Source organism: Ranitomeya variabilis, chromosome 3, assembly GCF_051348905.1.
Source record: "Ranitomeya variabilis isolate aRanVar5 chromosome 3, aRanVar5.hap1, whole genome shotgun sequence".
In the NCBI taxonomy this organism is placed as follows: domain Eukaryota; kingdom Metazoa; phylum Chordata; class Amphibia; order Anura; family Dendrobatidae; genus Ranitomeya; species Ranitomeya variabilis.
This window is the reverse complement of record NC_135234.1, coordinates 703,472,438-703,497,393: the sequence shown is the minus strand read 5'-3', so window position 1 is coordinate 703,497,393 and position 24,956 is coordinate 703,472,438. Positions and strand designations below refer to the sequence as shown.

Below are 24,956 nucleotides of genomic sequence, written 5' to 3'. Positions count from 1 at the left end.
TGGAGGCTGACATTAATATTACTTTCTAAATGAAAATTGGCTCCTCCCCAGGAAGACTGTACCTCACCTGCTAGCCTTAGGTTTTTTGCAATGTGAGAATCCAGAGAAGACCGTGCCCGCCCATTGGTGCAGCCCACACTAGTCACTTATTATGCATGCTTGGCCTGTAATAACACGTTTTCCACAAGGCAATCAATGGGCCTACTGTACATAATGTACTCCTCCACGTCCCTCATTGCTTATACCTGCTCAGGGGACCTTTAGAATGTCAGAAGAGAGTATAACCCCCCACCTGCTTGGGCTCATGATCTAGCCCAGTCTGTAGCCAAACTAACCAGGGTGTCCAGGATGCTGGTTACTGTTGAGCATTTGCCAATGGTGCCTGCCACCCCGGGAGCCCCGACCGCCACTATATGTGAGTCGGACCCTCCTTACACGCCACACCAAAATGGCCAGTCCAGCGAAGATCCAAGCAACCACTTTTTCTCATCCTCTGGGTCCCCCTCTCAGGGGAGGTGTCCAAGATCGTTTCCCCCCTCTCAATGCATACACTCTCCCCAACGCTCGGACTATAGTTCCAGCTCTAAGTCCGTGTTAGACCCATATCAGATGGGGAAGTTGAGGGGGATGATAGAAAGTTTGGTGTCGGCTGTTCACTTGTCTCCAGGGAGGGGTAATGTAAAAAAAAACCTTGGCCTCCACTGAAACAGGTTTTTTTAGGAGAGGCAAGAGTGTGGCTAGATATTTTTTGTAACCACAAGGAATTTGGAGAAGTCCTTCAGAAGGCATGGGAACACCCTGGCAGGCGTTATAAACAACATAGTCGATTGGAGGTGTTATACCAGCGGAGTGGGTGGCATCCTGATCTGGTCTGCCTGTGGTAGATACACCCGTATCTCGCCTATCAAGGGCAACCACCTTACCTTTTGCTGAGGTAGTGGCACTTAGAGACCCCAAAAACAGATGTATAGAGTCTGTGGTGGCGAATTCCGTCTTTGAGACAGCGGGCTTTGCCCTCTGCCCTGCTTTTGCTGCTACTTTAGTATCCAAGTCAGTTACTGCTTGGGAGAAGCATTTACGGCAAAGTATTTTGGCTGGTTCCCAGGAGGCGGACCTTGTGGATATTGCTGATCAGATTGCGCAGGCAGCCAGATATTTCTGTTTGCTTCATTAGATGTGACTAATGCTTTTCCCAGGTGGCAAGCAATTGTTTGGCCATTCTTTGTATTTTATGGCTCAAGGTATGGAGAGCAGATTTAGCTTCAAAGAACTCATTTGTAGGTTTACCTTTCCAGGGGTCTCACTTGTTCGGTACTAAATTGGACAAGATCATTGCTGACGCCATGGGCGACACAGGCACTCTGCTTCCTCTGGCCAGTTCAGCCATCGAATTCAAAGACAAGGGGCTTTGCAGTTCTGCCCCATTCGCAGTTTTCGGCACTGGAGGATTCCGGTCATCAGGTCAGACTCAGAGTCTCGCAGACGTCAAGGAGATTATCCTATAAATACACTCCCGCCGGGTGTTCCATCAGTCAGAATAGTAAGCTCTCTGGTTCCAGAGGCAGTAGAGAAGCGAAAATGTGACAGGCAATTCCCACTTGGGGGTTCTTCCCGGGTGGGTATCCACTTCCTTCTCTTCAGAGAAGCATGGCTGGGGGGCAGTCATCAGTTGACGGGTCAGAGAGGTCGTCTCTTCTGGCTACAGAATAGAGTTTGTCGCTCTCCTGCAGATCTTTTCCCCCTACTCCTCCCAGTATAAGAGCCAGTTTCTATCAAGCAATAGCTTCCCTGCTTGAAGCAGAAATAATCATAAAGGTTCTTCCTTTAGAACATTTCAGAAGGTTCTATTCAAAGCTATTTGTCTTCCCCAAAAGGAATGGTTCGGTACAACCTATTCTGGATCTAAGATGGCTGAAAAATGGGTATCGCTGCGTCACTTCAGGATGGAGTCCCTCCAGTCAGTCGCAGCATACATGGAGGCCAGGAAATTTCTGTTCTTGATAGACAGAAAGGACGCCTATCTTCATGTACCTGTTTGTCTGGCTCATCAGCTATTTCTTCTCTTTGCAGTCAACCAGGATCAATTTCAGTTCAGGTCTCTTCCCTTTGGGCTCGCAACTGTGCCCAGGGTGTTTAGAAAGGTCCTGGCCCCAGTCATGGCTTTACTCAGGATTAGTGGGGTAGTTGTAATCCCCTACCTGGACAATCTTCTGGTCAAGGCATCTTCCTTTTTCCAGAATCTGCAGAGGTTAAAGATTGTTCTTGATTTCTTGGAACCATTCAGATGTATTGTCAACAGGGCAAAGCCCACATTAGTTCCAATATGCCAGCTTTGGTTGATATTCAAAACAGTTGAAGCATCAGTCTTCCTTTCACAGGAGAAGGCTAGCACTGCAATCCTCTGTCTTAATTCTGAAGCAGTCAGACATTTTCTCCAATTTTGCATGAGAGGGTTCGGGAAGATGGTAGCAACGTTTGTGCAGTTTGCACGATTTCATTCAAGGCCTCTACAGAACATACTTTTGCCCTGTTGGGACAGGTTAATAAAGTCTCCAGACTATCTAGTCCTCCTTCCACGTCACTGTCGCCAGTTTCTCAGGTTATGGTTGACGTCGCCCCTATTAATCCAGGTTTGGTCCTTCCGCCCCATCCATTGGCAGGTTCTGACCATGGATACCAGCCTTATCAGGTGAGGGTCCATCTTCCACCACTTGTTGGTTCAGGGATCATGCTCTCTCTTGCCGAGTTCCTTTCCTCATCCTGCACCAGGATAATGTGGTTTTGGGACCTGTTCAGTCCTTCCTCCCCAAGGTGGTTTTGGCTTTCAACCTTAACGAGGGCATTGTCTTGCCTTCCTTTTGCCCTGCGATTTCTCATCCGATGGAGAGGGCTTTGCACAAATTTGATGTAGTCAGGGCAGTGCGGTGCTATTTCTCAGCTGCTGGCCCATTTAGAAAGTCTGATTCCTTGTTTGTCATACCAGATGGCCCTCGCAGGGGCCTGGCCGCCCACAAGACAACAATTGCTTGTTGGATTAGAACAGCCCTAATTCAGGCCTTTGGAGCGAAGGCCAGGGCACATCCTTGTAGCGTTAAGGCACTCTCCGTGGGGCAGTGGGGGGCTTCCTGGGCGCTTTGTCACCAGGCATCAATACTGCAACTCTGTAAAGCAGCTACTTGGTCATCAAATTTTTACAGGGTGCATGACTTTGTTTCTGTGGATGGAACTCTTCGCAGAAAGATTTTGCAGGCAGTATTTGCTCAGACTTCTGCCTGAACAACACTGGAGAATTTTGTGGTATCAGTATCAGTGGTATCACCGTAAAATCTGTTACTCTATAGTCTTCATTGGGGAACACAGCACCCACCCTTAGTTGTCATGTTGGGGATGCATTTATGTAGTTTTCTTCTCTCAGGGTGTAATTTAATTATTTTGTTTTTTGCTTTTCCTACTGCCTTCTCGCTAAACTGAGGAGGGAGCCTGAGGCTAGCAGGCGAGGTATAGTCTGCAGGGGAGGAGCCACTTTTCATTTAGAATTATTATTATTTATTTATATAGCACCATTAATTCCATGGTGCTGTACATGAGAAAGGGGTTACGTACAGAGTTATAGATATCGTTTACAGTAAACAAATTTGCGATGACAGACTGGTACAGAGGGGAGTGGACCCTGTCCTTGCGGACTTACATTCTGTGGGATAATGGGGAAGAGACAGAAGGTCGTGGGATGTAATAATAGTTTCAGCCTCCTGGTGGCAGCATTCTATCCCATGGTTCTGTGTGTCCCCCAATGAAGACTGGCCATTAACATGAAGAAGACACTGGCCCACTACTATTGCACAAATCCGAATTTAAAGGGTTGCAAAAGAGTGGTAACACAACATGGCAAAAAGGAGAAAAAAAAGGAACCACTCCAAAGTAATGCAGTCCACTATTCAGTGTATTTGGTGTATTGTTATGTTGCATCATATCCTATGCACTTTGTAAAATATTTATGCAAGATATGTACTGTCTTTGACCCCTGTTATTTTGGTGGGATCATCTTGGGGATAATGGGATTTTTTAGGCTACGTTCACATTAGCGTTGTGCGACGCAGCGTCGGGCGCCGCTGCGTCGCCGCATGCGTCATGCACCCCTATATTTAACATGGGGGCGCATGGACATGCGTCGCACTTGCGTTTTGTGACGCATGCGTCCCTGCGGCGCACGCGTCCGGGCGCACAGGACGCAGAAAGTTGCATTTTTGGTGCGTCCAAAATCAAGCAAAAAAAGGACGCATGCGTCACAAAACGCTGCGTTGTGCATGCGTTCACATTTGCGTCGTGCGTTGCATCTGCGGCGCACAACGCAAATGTGAACGTAGCCTTAGATGTTTTTATATTTGTTGTATCAATAAAAGTTTGCGTTTTTTATATATTTATACTGAATAGTGGTGTGCATTACTTTTGAGTGGTTCCTTTATTTCTCCTTTTTCCCCAATGAAGACTATCAAGAATTAGATTTTATCGCGAGTACCAAAAATCTTAATTTACTCCAGTCTTGAGTAATATGCCCCACATAATTTACTACATTACTTACTGCATTATGTACTGATGCTAAATTGTAAGTTGTATTCTAGACCCTGAGCTCTTCACAATTCTATTTGTTATTGGAAATAGTCAACAAGTTTGTTGAGACACCCCTTAGCTGAGCTCTTATAACGACGGTAGTATTTCTTTATCGACCTGACTTATAGATGATATACCAATAAGGCAAATCACCAGGGCATGCTCTGTGCAGGTGTTCTGCCAGCAAGAAATTCTGGAAGAGTTCTGCTCTGAAGTTGGCAGACTTGTAAATACAGCTATGAGCTATAAGGTTACAGGCTGTGACTCAGGATCCCTAAAATTATCTTCTGATGGACGATACATTCCAGCTGATTATTTTCTTACTATAGCTTTTTCTTATTGACAGTATTCTTTCTTCTTGCCCCTTAACAGTGCTTCCTGCCACAGAGTCCGCTCATGTTTAAAGACCAGATGCAGCAGGATGTCATCATGGTGCTGAAATTCCCATCTAACTCACCGGTCACACACGTTGCAGCAAATACGCTGCCCCATCTGACTATCCCTGCAGTGGTGACTGTCACATGCAGCCGGCTATTTGCAGTGAATAGGTGGCACAACACTGTGGGTAAGTTCTGCCCTTTTCAACTAGAAGCCAATTAGTTTAATCATATTACTAAAATGTCATATAGTATTAAAGATGCCTAAATATTTCTGCCAGGCATGGTAATTGCTATCAGAGGGAGCTACATAAAGGAACAAGAATATGCTATAAACCAGAATATGTCGTTTACGCTAACAAACGCACATCATATGGCTATGAGCATTTCACCTAGAATATTCCTTTAACCACAAATTGTTATTTTAGGATTCACCATTGTCTGAATATGTAGAAGGATATGAACATTTTTTTTTACCTAAGGGCATGTATTTTGGAATAAAAACTGTTGGCAATTAGGTTTCAATACATTTTTGCACCATTTTCTTTTTGATATTTTCTGCATCGCACTGTCTTTTGCTAGATGTACAATGAGTTCACTGAGAATCTTCCAGCAAGCTTGTTCTGATGGGGAGGTTGTAACTATTTTATGTGTCTTTTAATTATCTCCCCTGTGCTGATTTGTGACCACAGACCTCAAGTGTCAGCTAAAAATCTGAAAAGCGGGTTAAAGAATCTGTAAAAATATCGGATATCTCTCGGACGACATCTGAGTGCAGTCTGATTTTGTGTCAGAATGGAGAAGGTGGAGAATTTTTTTTTCCTTTTAATTTCTTCTCGGTGGAGAAAAAGGGATGACACTCGTAGCACACTCTGATCAGACTAATCAGTCCGATTTTCTCATACAAATCGGACATCTGAATGAGCCTTAGGCAGATGCCAGCATAGCCTGATGGTGACCGATGCCACGATAGTTCTTAGGTCATCGAAAGCTATTAAAAAGTTGATTTATTTAAAGGATCCCATTTAGTCCCACATCAGTCACCTGGCATATGGACGTATACTGGCCAAACGGTCACGGTTTTAGCCTCTGTCTAACAATGGAGACGTGTCTGTTGTGTACATCAGGAGCTTTCTTGTGTAACTGCTAAAAAGCAACCAAGAATGTGATGTGAACAGATAACTACAAATTACACCATGTGGAATGGATATGTTTCACCGTCTGCATAAAACATCTGCCTGACCACACTTCAAGAACATAGGAAAATGCATCATAAAATAAGATATAATGGCCGGTCAGCCTGTATGTAAGGTTATTGAAGGGTATAACATGCAGCTGTGGGGTGCGGGGTCGGCTTATCTTCCCTTGTTACCATTCTGGGACTTGTGTCCCCTTTGGGTAAGTCACCTGTTCCGTTAATGTTTGGCTTGTTAGACAGGCTCTTCCTTCACAGTAGGGTTCTGCCATGTTCCATCCCTTGGAGACTTGTGCAGAACTAGCACACAACAGCGAGCGACTTGTCAGAGCTTCTTCTCAATTCCAGGACACACTTTACAATGCATTTCTTCTGACAATTATAAGGAAGAAATCAGAACCAAGTAGCCAGCAAAGATCAAGCTGTAACCGTTCTCATAAGGTGGTTACTGAATGTATGGATTCAGTTATATACACAGATCTGACATGACATATGCAACTGTTCAGGACGACTGCAAATGTGGCAAAGGTTATCCTGACTCAGGATGGATAACACCAAAAAATGTAATGGAACACACAATTTGGCATCAAACGGCTTGTGCAATGTTATAGGGGTTAGAGAAAAACAGTTTTCATCTATCTATAGGATAAGTTATGTTAGCGTAAAGAAGGGATTCATTGTCTTCAGCCAAATCTCGCAGGGTGTGGTAGTTATCAGGAGAATACACTGAGAAAGAAGTGATGACGCATGTGTCTCTTAGTTATTATGCAGCTGTGAATTCTGCTATTTAGCATGTAAGAAACATACGTTTCTGCATGGAGCACCTTTATTCATGAAGGGTATAAATTAAACGAACACTCGGACAAGCTTGGGAGATTGATGGAGATCAAGAGCCTGTGTATTTCTTCTGTGCTCACCAGCTGAAGATTGATTTCTAAAAACTTTTAAATTGGTGTTAGGGCTGCTCTAACAGTGATAACTTCTAAAGCAGTGGGGGTCCGACTGTTGAGACCACCGATCTGCAAATAGTGCACTTTTATCCCTGGTAGAATGAAACATCAGTGCGTATGCTCGGCCTCTGCTCCATTGATTTTCTTTGCGACTGCCCAGCGCTGGACTATTTTTTTCCTGCCAGTCCCTATAGAGAATAAATGGACCATCAGTTGAGCCTGTGCACTGCTGCTTTCTTCTATTGGTGATAAAAGTGCCCCGTTCCATCAATTGGGAGAGGTCCCAGCAGGCAGACCCCTCTGATTTAGAAGTTATTACCTATCTTGTGGAGATCAACAAAAAAATGAAAAACTTTTTTTTTTCTTTTGACCAGACAGCCCCATTAAGTTCTCGTCATCCTGTTAAGTAAGAGAACTTTGTGTAACAAGTTTTCAAGATGATGCCTCATGAGTCATGGTAACCTTTGCAATATAAAAATAGGGAAAGCACTCCTTGTGTAAATCTGTGGATCTAGTTTAAATAGCAGGTAGTAATCTGCTCACCGGAGGAGGTTGTGCATAGCAGGCACAACACTGCTGAGAGCATGTGAGTCCACTAGAGACGGCTGCAGACTGACCGCTGATTTCTAGGCGTACACCGCTGGAACTGCAATTAACGTTTGAGAATTAGAAAAAACTTGCGGCATATTCCAGGCACTGCAAGTGGATGGTTTAAAGGTTAGAGGTTATATCCTGCTTTAATTTCTTGGTGGTAGGAGTTGGATCAACTGTGAAACGTGTAATACCGTAAATCTAGTCATCTAACTATGGACTTCCTTCAGCCACGGGCAGCTCCTGGAATATCCTGCAAGTTTTTTCTGATTCTAAAATCATTACATTTTCTACACCTGTAGCAACAATGTTCTCTGTAAGTTCTGTTGATGGCTCATTGTAATGTACTAGTAGAAATTTATAAACAGTCTGATCATAATCTCTTGCCATGCAGGTCTAAGAGGAGCACCCGGTTACTCATTGGACCAAGCCCACCATCTTCCTATTGAGATGGACTCTCTGATTGGTATGTATGAAGAAAGTAATATTTTTTCTTATTAAAGGGGCATTCTCAAGTTATTAAATTGATTTAATTAGCATGAAAATAAGCAACTTTTCAGTTGGCTTGCTTTTTCTCACTGCGTTCCTTCTCCTGCAATGAGAGATTTTATTTTTCATAGTGTACAGATCGTTTCCATGGATCTCCATCATTAGTGTCTGACCAAACCTGCGCAGGCCAGGGAGAGGAGTTAACTCTAAAAATACCAGTTAGCTCCCTCCAACCTATATATTTCTTAAATCAGCTGCCCACCTCACTGCCCTATCTCTCGGCTCCTGACAAGCTGCTGTTATAAATGTTGCTTTTATCAATCCTGTAGAATCACAATCCTCGACACCCAGCATCATGGCTCACAATGTCTGGCGGAGCTCTCTGCTTGTTCAAGTGCCCTGTTATCGCGATAAGTAAATACAGTAATAGCAGTGTACACACCAGGACAAACTACTGATAGCTAAATGTCTCACAGCAGAATTTGTGCTGAGCTTTATAGTTCAACTAATACTAATAGTTCTACTATTCACCAGAACTGTTACTCAAAGAGGAGTGCCTGCCCTGCCATACATCAGGAAGTAAGGAGACTGAGCAGCTCAAGAGACAACTTGAGAGTAACTCTTTAACAGTACTAACATAATGTACCCGACAGTACTAATTCAGGTTACTAATCTACATGAGATCTGTCTGGGTGGGGGGAAATTTCTGAGTTGTCTCTATCACATATTATGAAAGCTATAATCCTGTGTATCTGCCTATAATAGAGGAGATGTCAGCCACTGGTAAGCCAAAGATTAAATGTCCTGTTATTTTAGATGAGGGGCTGGAGGACATTATGGGGAATTGGAGACTTTATAGGTGACATTATGGGGTAATTTGGGACATAATGGATAATAGGGGACATTATAAGAGAGATTATGGGGCAATTTGGGACATTATGGATCAGTTAGGGGGTATAGTGCTAGTGAGGGACAGTGGGGTTGGGAGGGACAGAAAGTTTGGGGGAGATATAGAAAGGGGCTTTTTTGTGGGCGTATTTTATAGAGGAGCAGTGTGGGGGAGCAGGTATTGACGTTGATTCTGGTGCTGAATTCATGTACTGACGGTTTTTCAGGCACTGCCTTCATGTACTGGCGGTGTTTCTGGTGCTGCTTTCATGTACTGACGATGTTTCTGGTGCTGCATTCACATAATGATGGTGGTTCTGATGCTGCATTTATGTATCGATTATGGTTCTGTTGCGCACCCATATCAATCCATAACGTGTTTCATGGCTATGTTAAAACTTAGAGATTTGAGATTATGAGGAGGATTTGGTGAATTTCTGCTCCGAAAAGTTCAGTTTAAGTTAGTGTGTGTTCACACTCATTTTTTTGGAGCCGGACCTGAGCAGGAACTCTCCAAATCCTTGTAAATTACTCAATATTTGGTTCTGATGATGTATTAGTGCATTAATGGTGGTTTTGGTGATGTATTCATGTAACTGCCTCTGTAAAGAAAAAAAAAAAATTAAAAAATTGTGGCCCTTGGGATCAGTACAGTATGGCACTGTGGCCCTTGGACCGAAAAATGTTGTGCACCCCTGCCCATGTGTATACAGCACAAGCTAAAAATGAGCACAAAAGAAGTGTTAGCCTATTGGGAAGGTTCCATGTAAAGACTGTAAAACTTAGATTTTTCCTGTACATTGAAATATAATATGTATAATATGAAATAAAACATGTTTAATATAAAAACTTGATTTACACATCAGGACCAGTGATAGATAATATGTTTTGGTTGTAATGAAATAATTCCTAAAATATTCTTTGTAATGTTATTTTCCAATAGCCAATAATTCTGGAGTTAACAAACGCCAAATCACTGACCTCGTGGATCAGAGCATTCAGATCAATGCCCACTGTTTCGTGGTAACAGCTGATAATCGCTACATCCTAATCTGTGGCTTCTGGGACAAAAGCTTCAGGGTATACTCAACAGAAACAGGTACACGGGAAACCCGGTGGCTGTATAATGTGCCTGTGAATGTGTGTGCTTGTATTCAGTACCAGTCAAAAGTTTGGAAATACCTGCTCATGCAATGTTGTTTATTTTTGTTCTTAATGGATTGTGCTCATTGTAGATGCAGACTGAAGGCAGCAGAAGCAAGGAGTTGTGAAACAAAGTAGAATATGTGTTAAACCTTAGTTCCCTCAAAGAACCCCCCATTTTTCTCTGACCGTTTTACACATCCTTTGTCATTATCTCAAGAAGCTTCATCAGGTAGTCCCCTGGATCGACTTTCCAACAGTCTTAAGGGATTTCCCAGGGGTGTTGGCTGCTTTGTTTTAACTTAGTTTTTCATGAGTTGGACAACAATCTCAGTGGGGTTGAGGTTGGTGATCCTGGACACCATGTAATTTGACGCAGCACTCCATCCCCCTCCTTCGTTGCATAGCCTGGATGTGTTTTGGGTTATTGTCTTGTTGCCGCACAGTTGATAGTTCCACTAAGTGCAAGCCAGATGGGATGGCATGTTATTGCAGAATGCTGTGGCAGCCATTCTGGCAAATTGTGCATTGAATTTGAATTGAATCACCAATAGTGTCACCAGCAAAACACCTCCATACCATCACACTTCCCCCTCCATGCTTCATGGTGCACTCTTCACATGTAGAAACCATCCACTCACCTTTTCTGTCTCTCACAAAGACATGGCGGTCAGTACCAAAATTCTTAAGTTTTGATTTATCAGATCACAGCACTGATTTCCACTGATGTAATATCCAGTCCTTGTGTTCTTTGGCTTAAACTAGTCTCTAAATTGTGCAATTGTTATCTGAGGTTCTTTATATTTACAGATTCTGAGACTGGGTTACCTTGTTGACCTTATCCTCTGCAGCAGAGATCATTTTTAGGCTTCCTTTCCTGGCTTGGTCTTCATGAGAGCCAGTTTCATCATAGCAATTGATGGTTTTCATGTCTGCACTTGAGGATGCCTTCAGAGTTTCAGCAATTTTCTGAATTGACTGACTTTCATGTCTTAGGGTATGTGCACACGTCAGGATTTTCTGTAGAAGTTTCCTGAACAAAACCGGACTTTTTCTGCAGGAAATCCGCATGCGTTTTTCTCACATTTTTTGTGCGTTTTTTCCCGGAGCTTCCCAATGCATTAAATAGCGGCAAAAACGCAAAAAATCGGCAAAATTAATGAACATGCTGCGTTTTTTACCCCAATGCGTTTTTTTTGGGGGGGGGGGAAAGCGCATCATGTGCACAAAAATTACAGAATGCATTAAAAATGATGTGATGCTTATGTATGCGTTTTTAAAGAGTTTTTTCTGCGGAAAACGGCCAAAAAGTAATGATGGACTGCCGTTTCTCTTTACTTAGTTGAGTTTTTTTTAAATATTTTGTCTCAGAACAGTTGTGCAATAGGGCTCAACTGGACCTGTGTATCAACACTGCCTCTGCAAAACACACCTGATGGTTCGAAGTACGTTCTTAAGGCTGGTGATTTCACAAATTAAGTCTTAAAGATTAATTCCTGTACATTGGAAGTTAATTACCTGATGAATCTGTTTGAGAGGATGCCATGGGAGTTTATAGCTGTCATCAGAATAAAAGGGGGTTACTCTGTGGAATTTAAGGTTTCTTTACTCATTGTTTCCATATGTGTGCGTTTGTGGTTTTGCTGCCTTCAGTCTGAATCTACAATGTGAACATATGATTGTGCGTATCCAAACTTTTGACCTGCACTGTATATGTGTGTGTGTGTGTGTGTGTGTGTGTATATATGTGTATATATATATATATATATATATATATATATATATATATATATAATTTGCTGCAATTTTTGTACAATTCCCATGCTTCTTTTGCTGCCATTTCTAACCTTCCTGAATTTAGTATGCTGTACCTTTGCTGTATTGCTACCAATCATTTTCAGTAATGCTCCATTGACTGGCCCGACCCCAAACAGAAACTGTCAGAAATCATTCCCCTTACTTTACTTATTGTTTGATACCAATACCTGTCCCAATTCCTGTTTTTTGTTAGGAAAGCTAACACAAATTGTGTTTGGGCATTGGGATGTTGTTACCTGTCTGGCAAGATCGGAGTCTTACATTGGTGGCGATTGCTACATCGTGTCAGGCTCACGTGACGCCACCCTGCTTCTCTGGTACTGGAGCGGGAGACACCATATTATAGGAGACAATCCAAATAATAGTAAGTGCTCATCTTCCAGGATGTTCAATGGATTTATTGCTTTCTATTCTCTTTATATGGAGGGTCAGATATAAAGAACTGCAATTTCTGGCCAATAATATAATATCGCCATTTTCCGGTCCCCTAACAATTTATGGATGTTTTTAGATATGAGCAAACAGTCATACATTGGGTACAATTTTTTATCTATGGCCAGTTTAAAGTATACGAATAATATACTGGGGGTTGTTGCTTTATAAAATAACCCATTAGAGAATTCTGTGAATAGACGGGGGATCCCCTATTAAGGTCTTTAGTATTTAAAGTGGAGAGCAACTGCAAAGCATATTCTCTCACTTTGGAGGACTTAGTGTAATTCCTAACTTCTCCTGTGGGGGAGCTGCAGGGACTTTGAATGCTGGTTGCTGGATTGCAGAGCTTATACCTGATTGTCGCAGGTCCCATAGAAGGATGACCTGTGATAAGCCTATTGTTTGGGGGTCTTTCTCACAGGAAAATAATTTTCTTAAATGGACTATCCCTTTAAAATAGCAGACAAACCAGTGAACTCTAGTATCCCTGTTTAATAGTTGGCCATACATGAAACTCCTCGTAGCCTGCACCTCATCTTTATTACCCAGCATTTCTTCAAGCAAATTAGGGCTTGTTAGCTGAAAATAAAGGAAAGCTGGTTTCACAATGTAGGTTAAATCCAATTAGTTATCATCATTAGGACGAGTATGAGGATAAAAGCTGCTGCTGATCCACTCGGCGAAGGATTGGGGTTCAGTCCTGTCATCTAGAGGTGCATGGAGGAGACGCAATGTAGACGATGGAGGCATGAAAAGCTGTGAGGTTATTATAATTAACTAGGCTAGGTGCCTGACTTGTGATGTTGTTCCAGGTTTTTCTATTTCGTTTCATGACATCTAAGACAACTAATTATCTGTTTTAGCTCGTGTGCATCCAATTAGCAAGTGACAGGTGTTTTAAGTATGTTGTATGTTCATAACATCCTCACCGCGGATCGCTTAACCCCTTAGTGACAGCCAATACGTCTTTTAACTGACCTGACATATAAGAGAATAGCCTCCCCATACAGGTGACAATCCAGCATCTGTCGGCTGTACACTATAGCTGACAACTTGCTGTATCAGCCACGATCAGTGTTTGCACCATCCATATCTGTTTAACCCCTTAGATGCTGCTGTCAATAGTGACTACATCATTATAAATGGTTAACAGAGTGTGGGGGCTTCCTCTTTATCCAAATTGGTGCCCTCAGATCATGATTTTGTGGTCCTGATGTTTGCCATGGCAATTCACGACCAAATACCAACCTAATAGTCTGCCGGCTGTAGTAATCTGTTCAGAAGTTAGAGACATTTAGGTGATAAAAATACACATTTTCATTTCTGTCATGCCACTTTGCATTAATTCCTGTAAAGCACCTGAGGAGTTAATAAACTACCTGACTGCAGTTTTCAATAGGTCAGGGGGTGCGGATTTAAAAATGGTATAACTTTGGGGGGTTTCCCAATATATAGGACCCCTAAAGTCACTTCAAACATGGATGTCTCTAAAAAAATAAATTTTGTAAATTTTCTTGAAAAAATGAAAAATTGCTGCTACATTTTTAAACCTCCTAAAATGCTACCAAAATAAAATAACATTTTACAAATGGTGCTGATGTAAAGCAGACATGTGGGAAATGTTATTTATTAATGGCTTGCTGTGGTATGACCATCTGGATTAAAGGGATAATCATTCAAATTTTGAAAATTGCTAATTTTTTAATATTTTTCTCAAATTTTTGATATTTTTTATAAATAAACACAAAACATATTGACCTAAATTTACTATTATCATAAAGTATAATGTGTCTCGAAAAAACACTCTCAAAATCAATGGGATTTGTTGAAGCGTTGCAGAGTTATTAGCACATAAAGTGACACTGGTCAGATTTCAAAAATTTGGCTCCGTCACTAAGGGGTTAAAATGCACATATAAATGGCAGAGCATAAATCATTGTTCTTGAGTGATTCTTTAAGGCAGAAATCAGTATAACAATGTATATAGGAATGCCAGTCGGAGCTTTACATCTAATATTTTATTGATAAAGCAAGGCCGTCATATGTGTTATACCTCATGTGGACCACTTGTCCTCCACACACGAGAGGTATCTAGTATTAGGCACTGCAACTGTTTTCTCCAACATGGGAGAAGTATTGGTTTTCCTTAAAGGGAATTTTTCAGTATGATTTCATTGGTCAAACTATTTATATGCACCTGTAGCTTTTGCAAAGACAATTCCAACCATATCTCCGGCTAGTTAGTCCGTTACCCTGTCGCTGAGAAATGTGCATTCAAGTTGATATGCAAACAAGGCCAAAGTGCTTATGGCACATGGTAGCACTTCCCAAACTTCTGCTCTCCCCAGCTCTATTCCCCGCCCAGTGCTGCCTTCTCCGGCTTGTATGACAGATTTTTCGCTGTGTGACTTTAAGCATAGGAGCTGTTCCTTAAGCAGGAGAGGGCAGCGCTGGATGTGATGAAAGTTTGGGAAGTGCTTTTATTTGGAGCCGTGGACATTGCACTGATTTCTATTGGCCCCGTGTGGCCAGTCTATGTGTTCCCAATGGTTTGCCAGGGGTCTACTGAAGGGTCCAGCCGTTTCATTCTTGGATCCCCCGTGAAGCTCAGCTGCAGACTTCATAGGTGACTGCAATTTTCACTATACACTGTAATACTGTGATCAGATGATTGCAGGTTCAGGTCCCCTAAGGGGACTACAGAATAAAGTTAGAAATTAAAAACTAAAAATGTAAATATATAAAATCAAAGTTTGAATCACTCCCTCTTCTCACCCCATTAAAAATAAAGTGTTATAAAAAAGCATATTTGATATCACCACGCCCTTAACAGTCTGGTGTATCAAAATATAATATTAAAATTGAAACTCCATAATCGTGTTTTTGGTCACCATGCCTCCCTAAAAAGAATAAAACAGTGTGATCACTTTGTATTGTATCAAAGAAACCTTCAGCAAAAAAAAACAAGCCCTCAGACAGCTCCATCAATGGAAAAATAAAAACAGGTCTTGGAAAATGGTGTAACCCCAAACTCAAATTTATTTTCTTTACAAATAGACATTTTTTTAACATCTAATTAAAATAGAAAATCTTTGATAGTTTGGTATCTCCATAATTATACTGACCTGGAGAATCATATTTCTAAGTCCATTTTTACCATAAAATGAATACTGTAAAAAAGGAAAATAATGTTGGAATTGCATTTTTTCCCCAGTTGAATTTATTTCCCATCTTATAAACAAAATAAAAAAATGGAAATTGGCTGCGGAAGCAAGGCATTAAGGAGAACCAGTACTTCCTCTTACATTTCTTCAACGGTGTCATACCCAGCCAGTCAGACTCTTTACACTAATGAGGAGCATACACCCCAAATCAGCTGTCAGTAAATGAGTTTCTGGCTTGGCTGTAGCACTGGTCATGTTACAAGTCTTGTATAGGGGTCGGACACTGACTTGTAGGGTAGCTTCCTCTCCTTGGTGGTACTTTCAAGAGGACTCAGTGGTATAATTACCTATAAAGAACCATTTAGCGTGCTTTCACATTGCATTTTGACACCACTGAACGGGTGTCCGGGTGAAGCTCCGGCGAGGCTTACATCCAAACCCCCCAAGAAATGGGATGCAGACGTATGACCCGATGGGGCCATAGCCTATAATGGTGCTGACAGAGGGAGCATACACTCTGTCGTGCATGATTTTCGAGCGTGTACACCTACTGGAGGCGGACACCCAGATGCAGTCTCCTACGTCTGAGTGTCCGCCTCAAGTAGCACTAAAGTGTGTCCGGCCAACAGCCATGGAAGGTATGGGGCACCTTTAGCGAATACAAGTATATACAGTTTTCTCCAATTTTAGACGAAAAAAAATAATTGTACTAGTGATTCCTTTTTGTCATTTAGTAAACTCTTGTTCTCTGAACAGCATTCACAGTCGTTTTATTGATCAGGTAGTGGAGCTTCCCCGTCTGCTATAGATGGCATCTTCTGATTGTAGCAATATTCTTGTGATCTCGAATTACTGTATGATCACTTTAATAGATCCAGAATTTCTGCTTTTTGCAATCCATCTTTTGTCTTAAAACATCAGCACCATACCTATAACAGTTTAATGGGGGAAACCTGCAAAATGACATGGCCCTCGGAGGGGAGGTTTACCATTATGTTTTGGGATGTCATCATTGTAGATTGATTAGTCTGTATTTAAAGAGGATATTTTACCAATTTTTTCCTATTGAACTGAACACACAATGTAATTGCTGCTGCAGAGCGGCATAAAACACCTTTTGTTTTTTTTTTATTTTGCCTTCGTTGTGGAGATATTTGCAAAGTATTTGTCACCTAATGAGTTAACTTTTGATAAGCCAAGTGGGTGTTATCAGATATTTTTCACTGGGGTGTGTAATACTTCTCACTGTGTGAGTTTCCCAATCAAAAGCAGGAAACAGAAAAAAATGTTTCTCAGTGTATGAGATGTAATAATGCAGTTCTAACCTCCTGCATGATTAGACGGTGAGCAATTAGAGCACATATGACTCCCACCTCTCAGATAAGGTCCCTGTGGGGGGAAGGAGTAGCACAGCAGAGTTTAGCTGTGTCACATTACAGACCCTTCTATCAGATCTCCTCCTCTCATAGCACTGTCGCCTCTGCTGTACTGCCCCGCTAACCCCCACACTTCTTGTATGGAGATGTCAGTGATCACACTTCTTTTGTGCTCAAAAGTTGCTTTGAGCACAGCAGACATAAGTGTGATGCATCCCTTGACAGGCAGTGTGTTGGAAGGTGCAGTACAGCAGAGCTGGACTGTGATGGGAGTACCCCCCTCTAATGTTATATTGCATACATTACATTTTGGTAATCTGCATTTCTATTCTGTTTGTGAAGCTCCTTTGGTTTATTGTATAAGGCTTACTATGGCCTACATTCATAGCACTATTATGTTTTCCATTTACCGTAATGATTCTGTGGCCGTAATGATTGTTGGATAGTCCTACAACAATTACTTTTTGTGGAGACTGACACATTGAGATTGTGGTAACAGTCTATGAAGATAAATTGTTTTGTAACAGAATATTGAACTTTCGCTTGTCTCTATAAGTAATGCTGAGATCAATACACATTGACATTTAAGTCAACCTAAGTCATCTTGTATGGATCTCCAGGGGAGAGGTCTCCAGCCTTCAGCCAGTGCATGGAATAACCATTCAGCACTTGTAAATCCTGAGCTAATCTCTGAGTCGTGCGGATTACTACTGCCTCCCGTCAGTGGATCTGCCCTTCACGGGAATATGGCTATGTACACTGTGCACTATGTGTCCATATTATTAAGCGGATTGCCTGTTATATGCTGCAGACCGTATCACTCGAATATTTATAGTGGTCTTCCAGGCTTCAAAATAGACATCCCCCAACCACGTCTAAGGTGATAATTGTTAGATCGGGGATGGCACTCAACCTCCACCCATCACCATAACTGGAGACTTGTGTCCCCGCTCATCGCTGGCTGCAGGGGCCAGTTGGGCATTCACCCTACTGCTCCATTCAGCATCTTTGCCAGTGAACATACGAAGATCGCCAATCTCCGCACTGTGCCCAGCCATCACAGTCACTCCCATAGACAATGAATAGAGCGATGTGGTGCACACCAATCTACCGTAATTTTTATTGTTTGCTGAATTAGTTAACTGAGTATCTATCAGTAAGCTCATTCTGATGGGAGAGTTTGTAATTCTTTTACCTGTCTATTTCCGAACTCCTCTCAGCTGATCTTTGACCACAGAGTTCACTTAAACTTTGTTGTAGTCTGTGATCTTCTGCTGAGAAGAGTGCAGAAACAGAACAGGTTAAAGAATTACAAATTCCCATCAGAACGAGCTCACTGACCAATTCTTAGATAACTCATTCTGCAACCAGCAACATAAAGGCTATAGACTGCAAAAAATATAATATTTTCAATTAAAACAAATGACAGAAATTAGTTTTAGCCTTAAGTACATGCATTTAGGAAAAAAACGTAAAAATATATACATAGTAGATGCATATGGTATACCAAAAGAAAGGTGCATTATTCAAGTTTGGGGGGAAAAACAAACTGTGTCTATATTTTCCATGGTCGGCTTCTCTAATATGGTTATGGTAAGTCACGATGGTTAGACAACACTGTATAATTCTTAGATTTTAACGATTCCTGAAGATGCAATAATTTGATGCACAAGAGAACGTGAGTGTATGACGTCCTGCTTCATAAAACGTGCCGGATACCAAGGAGGTTCTGCATGAGGACTATGGGAGGATGGTTTCTACCTCCGTGCAGGAGCGCATTCACCTTGTGGACTCATTCATGTGAGCACTAAAAGCATTGGAACGTCAATACTCTCACAAGGCTGACAGAGGAAAAGGGAAGGAAATCAGATCAGACAGGAGGGGGTAGAGACAGATGCCTGTTTGTTAGTATGGAAGTGGGTGAGCGAAGGACTGCAGCCAAAATAACTGTGTATGGTTACAACTTTCTATCCACCATTGCAGTAGGAGGAGCAGCTCTGGAGCACAAACTTCTTTTGTAATACATAATATACTGTACAGGGAGCTAGGAAGACCATTTCAATAAGACATCTCATTCGTATGGAGAGCTCCTGATTGGACACGGATCTGTTTGTTTCTCCAGGAGATAAGTTGCTGCTAGAAATATATGACAATGACTTAGGGTACCGTCACACAGTGCAATTTTGATCGCTACGACGGCACGATTCGTGACGTTCTAGCGATATCGTTACGATATCGTTGTGTCTGACACGCTACTGCGATCCGGATCCCCGCTGAGAATCGTACGTCGTAGCAGATCGTTTGAAACTTTCTTTCGTCGTCTAGTGTCCCGCTGTGGCGGCATGATTGCATCGTGTGACACAGGTTGTATACGATGTGCGCACAGTAACCAATGGCTTCTACATCGCAAATACGTCATGAAATTATCGCTCCAGCGCCGTGTATTGCAACGTGTGACCGCAGTATACGACGCTGGAGCGATAATTATACGACGCTGCAACGTCACGAATCGTGCCGTCGTAGCGATGAAAATGGCACTGTGTGACGGTACCCTTACTCCGGTCTCCCGAATAATGGGGTATTCCCATCTCCAAGATCATATCCCAGTATATAGTAGGTTTAAGGCCGGAGTCACACTAGTCTGTAATACGGATGAGTGCTATGCGATAAAAAATCGCATAGAACTCGGACCAATGTTAATCTATGGGGCAGCTCTCATCATCCTTTTTTTTCTCGTCCGTATTACGCATGTGAGTGAAATCGTAGCATGCTGTGATTGTCCACGTATCTCAGCTGAGAAACGCCAAGGCAAGTCTATGGGGCCGAGAAAATTTAGCACACCACAGGGACCATCAGTGTGACTTGCGAGAATTTCTCAGGCAGGTGACAGGAAAGGCTCAGCCATTATTTGCTCATTTTGCAAGTGTGTGAGAAAATCTCACCATACGGATGAGAAAAAAAAGCATCCGGGCATTGCACACGGATGAGATACCGATCACCATACGGAGAACATTTGTGCGATTCTCAGCAGACAAAATCGGACAGATTGTTTATACATTGTGTGTGACTCCAGCCTAATAATAATATTAGCAAATACCTCCAATTAGAAATGTATAGTTCTTCTGATTCGCTATGGCACTTACCCCATGTGCAGGACATTGAAGTAGCTTAGGTATCCATGGTTACGACCCCTAACTGTCATTATATGATCGGTTGTAGCCATGAATACTTAAAGGGAATCTGTCATCCCCCAAAATTCGCCCATAAACTAAGGCCACCGGCATCAGGGGCTTATCTACAGCATTCTGTAATGCTGTAGAGACGCCCCCGATATATCCTGAAAGATGAGAAAAAGAGGTTAGATTATACTCACCCAGAGGCGGTCCCGCTGCGGTTTGGTCCAATGGGAGCCGCGGTCCGGTCCGGGGCCTCCCATCTTCTTACGATGATGTCCTCTTCTGGTCTTCTTGCCGTGGCTCCGGCGCAGGCGTACTGATCTGTCCTGTTGAGGGCACAGCAAAGTACTGCAGTGCGCAGGCAGTCAGAGAGGCCCAGCACCTGCTCACTGCAGTACTTTGCTCTGCCCTCAACAGGACAGATCAGTATGCCTGCGCCGGAGCCACGGCAAGAAGACCAGAAGAGGACGTCATCGTAAGAAGATGGGAGGCCCCGGACCGGACCACCCCTGGGTGAGTATAATATAACTTGTTTTTCTTATCTTTCAGGTTACATCGGGGCTTATCTACAGCATTACAGAATGCTGTAGATAAGCCCCTGATGCCGGTGGCCTTATCTCATATATGATTTTTGGGGTGACAGGTTCCCTTTAACTACTGCAATGCCCTGCACATGATGTAAGTGAATTAGCAAATCAGAAGAACTGTATTACATTTCTAATTAGAGGTATCTACTAATAATATTATTACACCTACTACATATTGGAATAATCTTGGATATGGGAATAACCATTTAAATACACATGCATGTTCACCTGAGCTGAGCGTGCATGTATAAGGGAGCAAGGGTAGGAAGAAGTAGCGATTGGACAAATGAGCATCCAGTTTGTTTTTCTAGATTAATACAATTTTTTATCCAATTTTAATGTGCACCGAGTTCTGATTAGGTGGATTTGGACCCCCCCACGACCCGCACTTATTATCCATAACTTCCCATATCCTTCCATTGTTCTAGACATTTTCTATGTATTTAATGTCCAATGTAAAAGCGGAAAGAACCTTAATCTGAAATTGTGAAAGAGCATGGCGATGTAGCACAAAGCTAATAACTCAGCCGACACATCACCGGCAGATGATGCCATGACAGAGCAGAAGGGAGAGCGGGAACAAAAGCCTTCACTGAAAAACAAGCTTTCACAAATCCAGAAACTAATTTGAAAGTGATAAAAATTAATTTGCACAGTTTAATTGGAAGCGGTCTCCCTGTTGAACGCCGGCAGAGGAGCTCAGGCAGCTCGTGCTACAGGCTGATTGAATTTTTTGTCAGGTAGGTCTGTCGGACTCGCCTGCTTATCCTCTCGAGCCTTTCTGTGCAATATATTACGTTCAGCTCCTGACTGGTGTTCTTTAAAAGGATCAATGCTATTCATGTTATGTCCCCAGTGCCTGAAATTTCATTGATCTTGGGACTTCACCTGACATTTCTCATTACTTTGCTTCCAACAGGATACTCACCGAAGATGTGGGCTCCGGCTCCTCCGTGTGCATTAAGGGACATTTTCACCCCTGTTAGATGGGGATCCCGTATCTCCCGGCACACATGTTCAATATAAATCCTAAGCCGTACAGTGAAATAGGATTATTGTCTGCTGTCTGCCATTTTGGATATGATGGTTCGTTTTCAGATCAGAGGAGTCAAAGATGAATGAAAAATAAAATAAAAAAATTAAAAAAACTGTCCCCTATTGAATTAAGGGCTGATTTGATGCAGAGTACTGTATAGACATGGCCCTGTACTGTCGTCTTTTTTTATAGCACTTATTAAATAAGTTCTCGCCATTAGCTGCATCATAATGGGTTAAAATGAGATTTTCAGGTCTTGCCATAAAATGGTGTAAAGACATAATTTTCTATATATTTTTTTTACAAAATGTTCAAATGGGGTCCTCCATACAGGCTTGGTTAGGGTTAGTACTCGGCGTCACATGGTTGATATTGGCATCCTATCCTCATGATATAATATAAATAGAATACGTCATCAATATCAGACCAGTGGGGTCCATCGCCCGACAGCTCCATCGATCACTTGCTACAATCAGATCCGGCCACCACCGCTGGAGTTGATGGCAGCTCAGCGATCTGGATGCCATATATCAGACCTCCACCGATTTTTGACCAGACAACCCCTTTTATCTCCACCCCTGATTTCGCCGGTTATACCAATGATCATTTCGCACCTTCAAGCAATATTTTTAACTTACAAAATACTCCTCAGTAGTAAACTTCTTTTTCTTTGTTACTTGCACTTTATGGCTTCATTTGATTAAGGCATTAAAATTCCATTAAGCATCTGTATAAAAATCAGGATTTCTTAAAGTGAACCACAGTACAATTCCTAGTGCGTTCCTAGTGGGTGGTGCATGACGGAACCATGATCAGCCCATCAGACCCTTTCTTAGATTTTCCTGGAGACTTTCTTAAAACAAAATAAAATGATTTGCTAGAGTTGATACCAAAAATGGAGTTGATACCAAAAAGTTCTACTTTGGTCTCATCTGAGCACATGACATTCTCCCATGCCTCCTCTGGTTTATCCAGATGGTCATTGGCGAAGTTCAAATGGGTTTAGTCATAAGCTGGTGTGAGCAGGGGACCTTGCGTGCCCTGCAGGATTTTAATCCATGACGGCGTAGTGTGTTACTAACGTTAATGATTGAGACTGTGGTCCCAGCTCTCTTCAGGTGATGGACCAGGACCTCCCATATAGTTCTGTGCTGAATCCTGACCTTTCTCAGAATCATCCTTACCCCTTACGAGATCTTGCATGGAGCCCCAGACTGAGGAAGATCGATAGTCATCTTCCATTTTCTAATAATTGCGCCAACAGTTGTTGCCTTCTCACCAAACTCATTGCCTATTGTCCTATAGCCCATCTCAGCCTTGTGCAGGTCTAGAATTTTGTCCCTGATGTCCTTAGACAGCTCTTTGGTCTTGGCCATGGTGGAGAGGTTGGAGTGTGATTGATTGAGTATGCAGACAGGTGTCTTTTATACAGGTAACAAGTTCAAACAAGTGCAATTAATATGGGTAATGAGTTTAGAGTAGCGGGGCTTCTTAAAGAAAACGAACAGGTCTGTGAGAGCCAGAATTCCTGCTGGTTGATAGGTGATCAAATACTTATTTCATGCAATAAAATGCAATTTAATTGTTTAAAAATCATACAGTGTGATTTTCTGGATTTTATGTTTAGATTCTGTCTCTCACAGTTGAATTGTACCTACGATAAAAATTACAGACCTCTCTATTTTTTGTAGATGGGAAAACTTGCAAAATCGGTAGTGTATCAAATACTTATTTTGCCTAAAACCATGGAAATTTTCTCATGTGCATGCATGAGAACTTGGGACATATATGCATCTATGCTGGGGTTTTTGTCCTGACTCTCCAGCACATAGAACATAAGTAATTTCTTCCCAAATGATTGTGTTCGGCATGGTACTGTCCCCGGGTCACCCTCCAGATAGCTGGCTGACCAGACTTCTGCTGAATTCGTTAAGCCTGGAGCAATACGGCTTATTCCCAGTAGCATCTCATCACCTGAAGCCCTTTTTGTTCCTTAGCCTTTAGCCCTCTGCTACATCTATCATTTAGGATGTGACAGTATGCGCTTCTGAGTTTTGAATGATCGCTGCAGTGCTTGGCATCTGTCCCTTGCAAGGATGAAGCGTTTGTCCTCCATTTACAATTTTTCCCATTGTCTTTCCTCCGTGATCTGAGGATACAAAGCTTTTTCGGAGCTGCTGTACTGATGTTACAGAAGAGAACTAGACATTGACCTCCTTACATGATATCTGGTGACACTCCGAGGTGGCGGAGGTGCAGCCTTCTGTGACTGACATTACCAGTAATGCATGTAAGCAGGATCTCTTGTGTGTGCTTACATTATGAAGCCTTAGTACCACGGCATAAAATGGGACAGAAATGCTGACGGGTCAGAAGATGTCGTGTTGTAATGTGCAATTATTATGTGATGTATAGTACAATGTTCTCATCCAGATATAGGAAGGAAAGGGCTTTGGTTTGGGTGCAGCACATGTTATGTGGTGTTCCCCATTCTTTATATAACCCACTTATATTCCACAAGACAAGACTATGGTATAATAGTATGGTTTATTTGTACTGAGTTTTTGTTTGCTTATTTTGCTATCGTTTTCAAAACCACCAGATTTATATTCACACTGGCGTTATTCTGTTCTGAGGTTCTGGTCAGTTTCTTGTAGAGGTTGTGACTGCCTCCTTTTCTGACTGCACACTCTCATATCAGTCTAAGGCCCTTTTTATTTAGTGCTGGATCCTACCTGCCCTTTAAATTTGTAGGCTCTGAGAGCGATGAGTTTAGGTTTAGCATCTCATCTAAGAAAGGTATGCCTTGTCGCGACTGGTGGGCTCTCCTGAATTGGCCAATTGATGCGCTAAGTACCTTCATTTTTATTGGTAAATTCTGTATGGCAGGGGTTCAGTTCAAATGTCACATATTCAATGTTTGCCTACATGTTAGCGCTTACAGAGTGCTGCTGTATGCTTTTGTTTGGTGATTATATATATCATTAGTTACATGAGTCTTCTATTTAAAAATTAAAAGAAAAGAAGCAGGGGCGCTCCATGTTTAAAATAAAGAATAGGGCCGGTTGTGTAAATTTCAAGCACAATACTCCTTGAAATTCGGAAGGTAAAAGGGACGTGACT

At 42.1% G+C, this 24,956-nt stretch overlaps 1 protein-coding gene across 6 annotated transcripts in view; it reads left to right on the top strand.

Annotated features, from left to right (window-relative positions):
- Positions 1-24,956, top strand: part of NBEA (neurobeachin) — an 838,139-nt gene that overhangs the window by 800,940 nt on the left and 12,243 nt on the right. For all 6 annotated transcript variants that reach the window (XM_077298228.1, XM_077298226.1, XM_077298223.1 and 3 more), the window contains 4 exons: positions 4,981-5,173; positions 8,116-8,187; positions 10,042-10,197; positions 12,253-12,423. In XM_077298228.1, the coding sequence (XP_077154343.1) occupies positions 4,981-5,173; positions 8,116-8,187; positions 10,042-10,197; positions 12,253-12,423 (592 nt within the window). The remainder of the gene's footprint in view (positions 1-4,980; positions 5,174-8,115; positions 8,188-10,041; positions 10,198-12,252; positions 12,424-24,956) is intronic.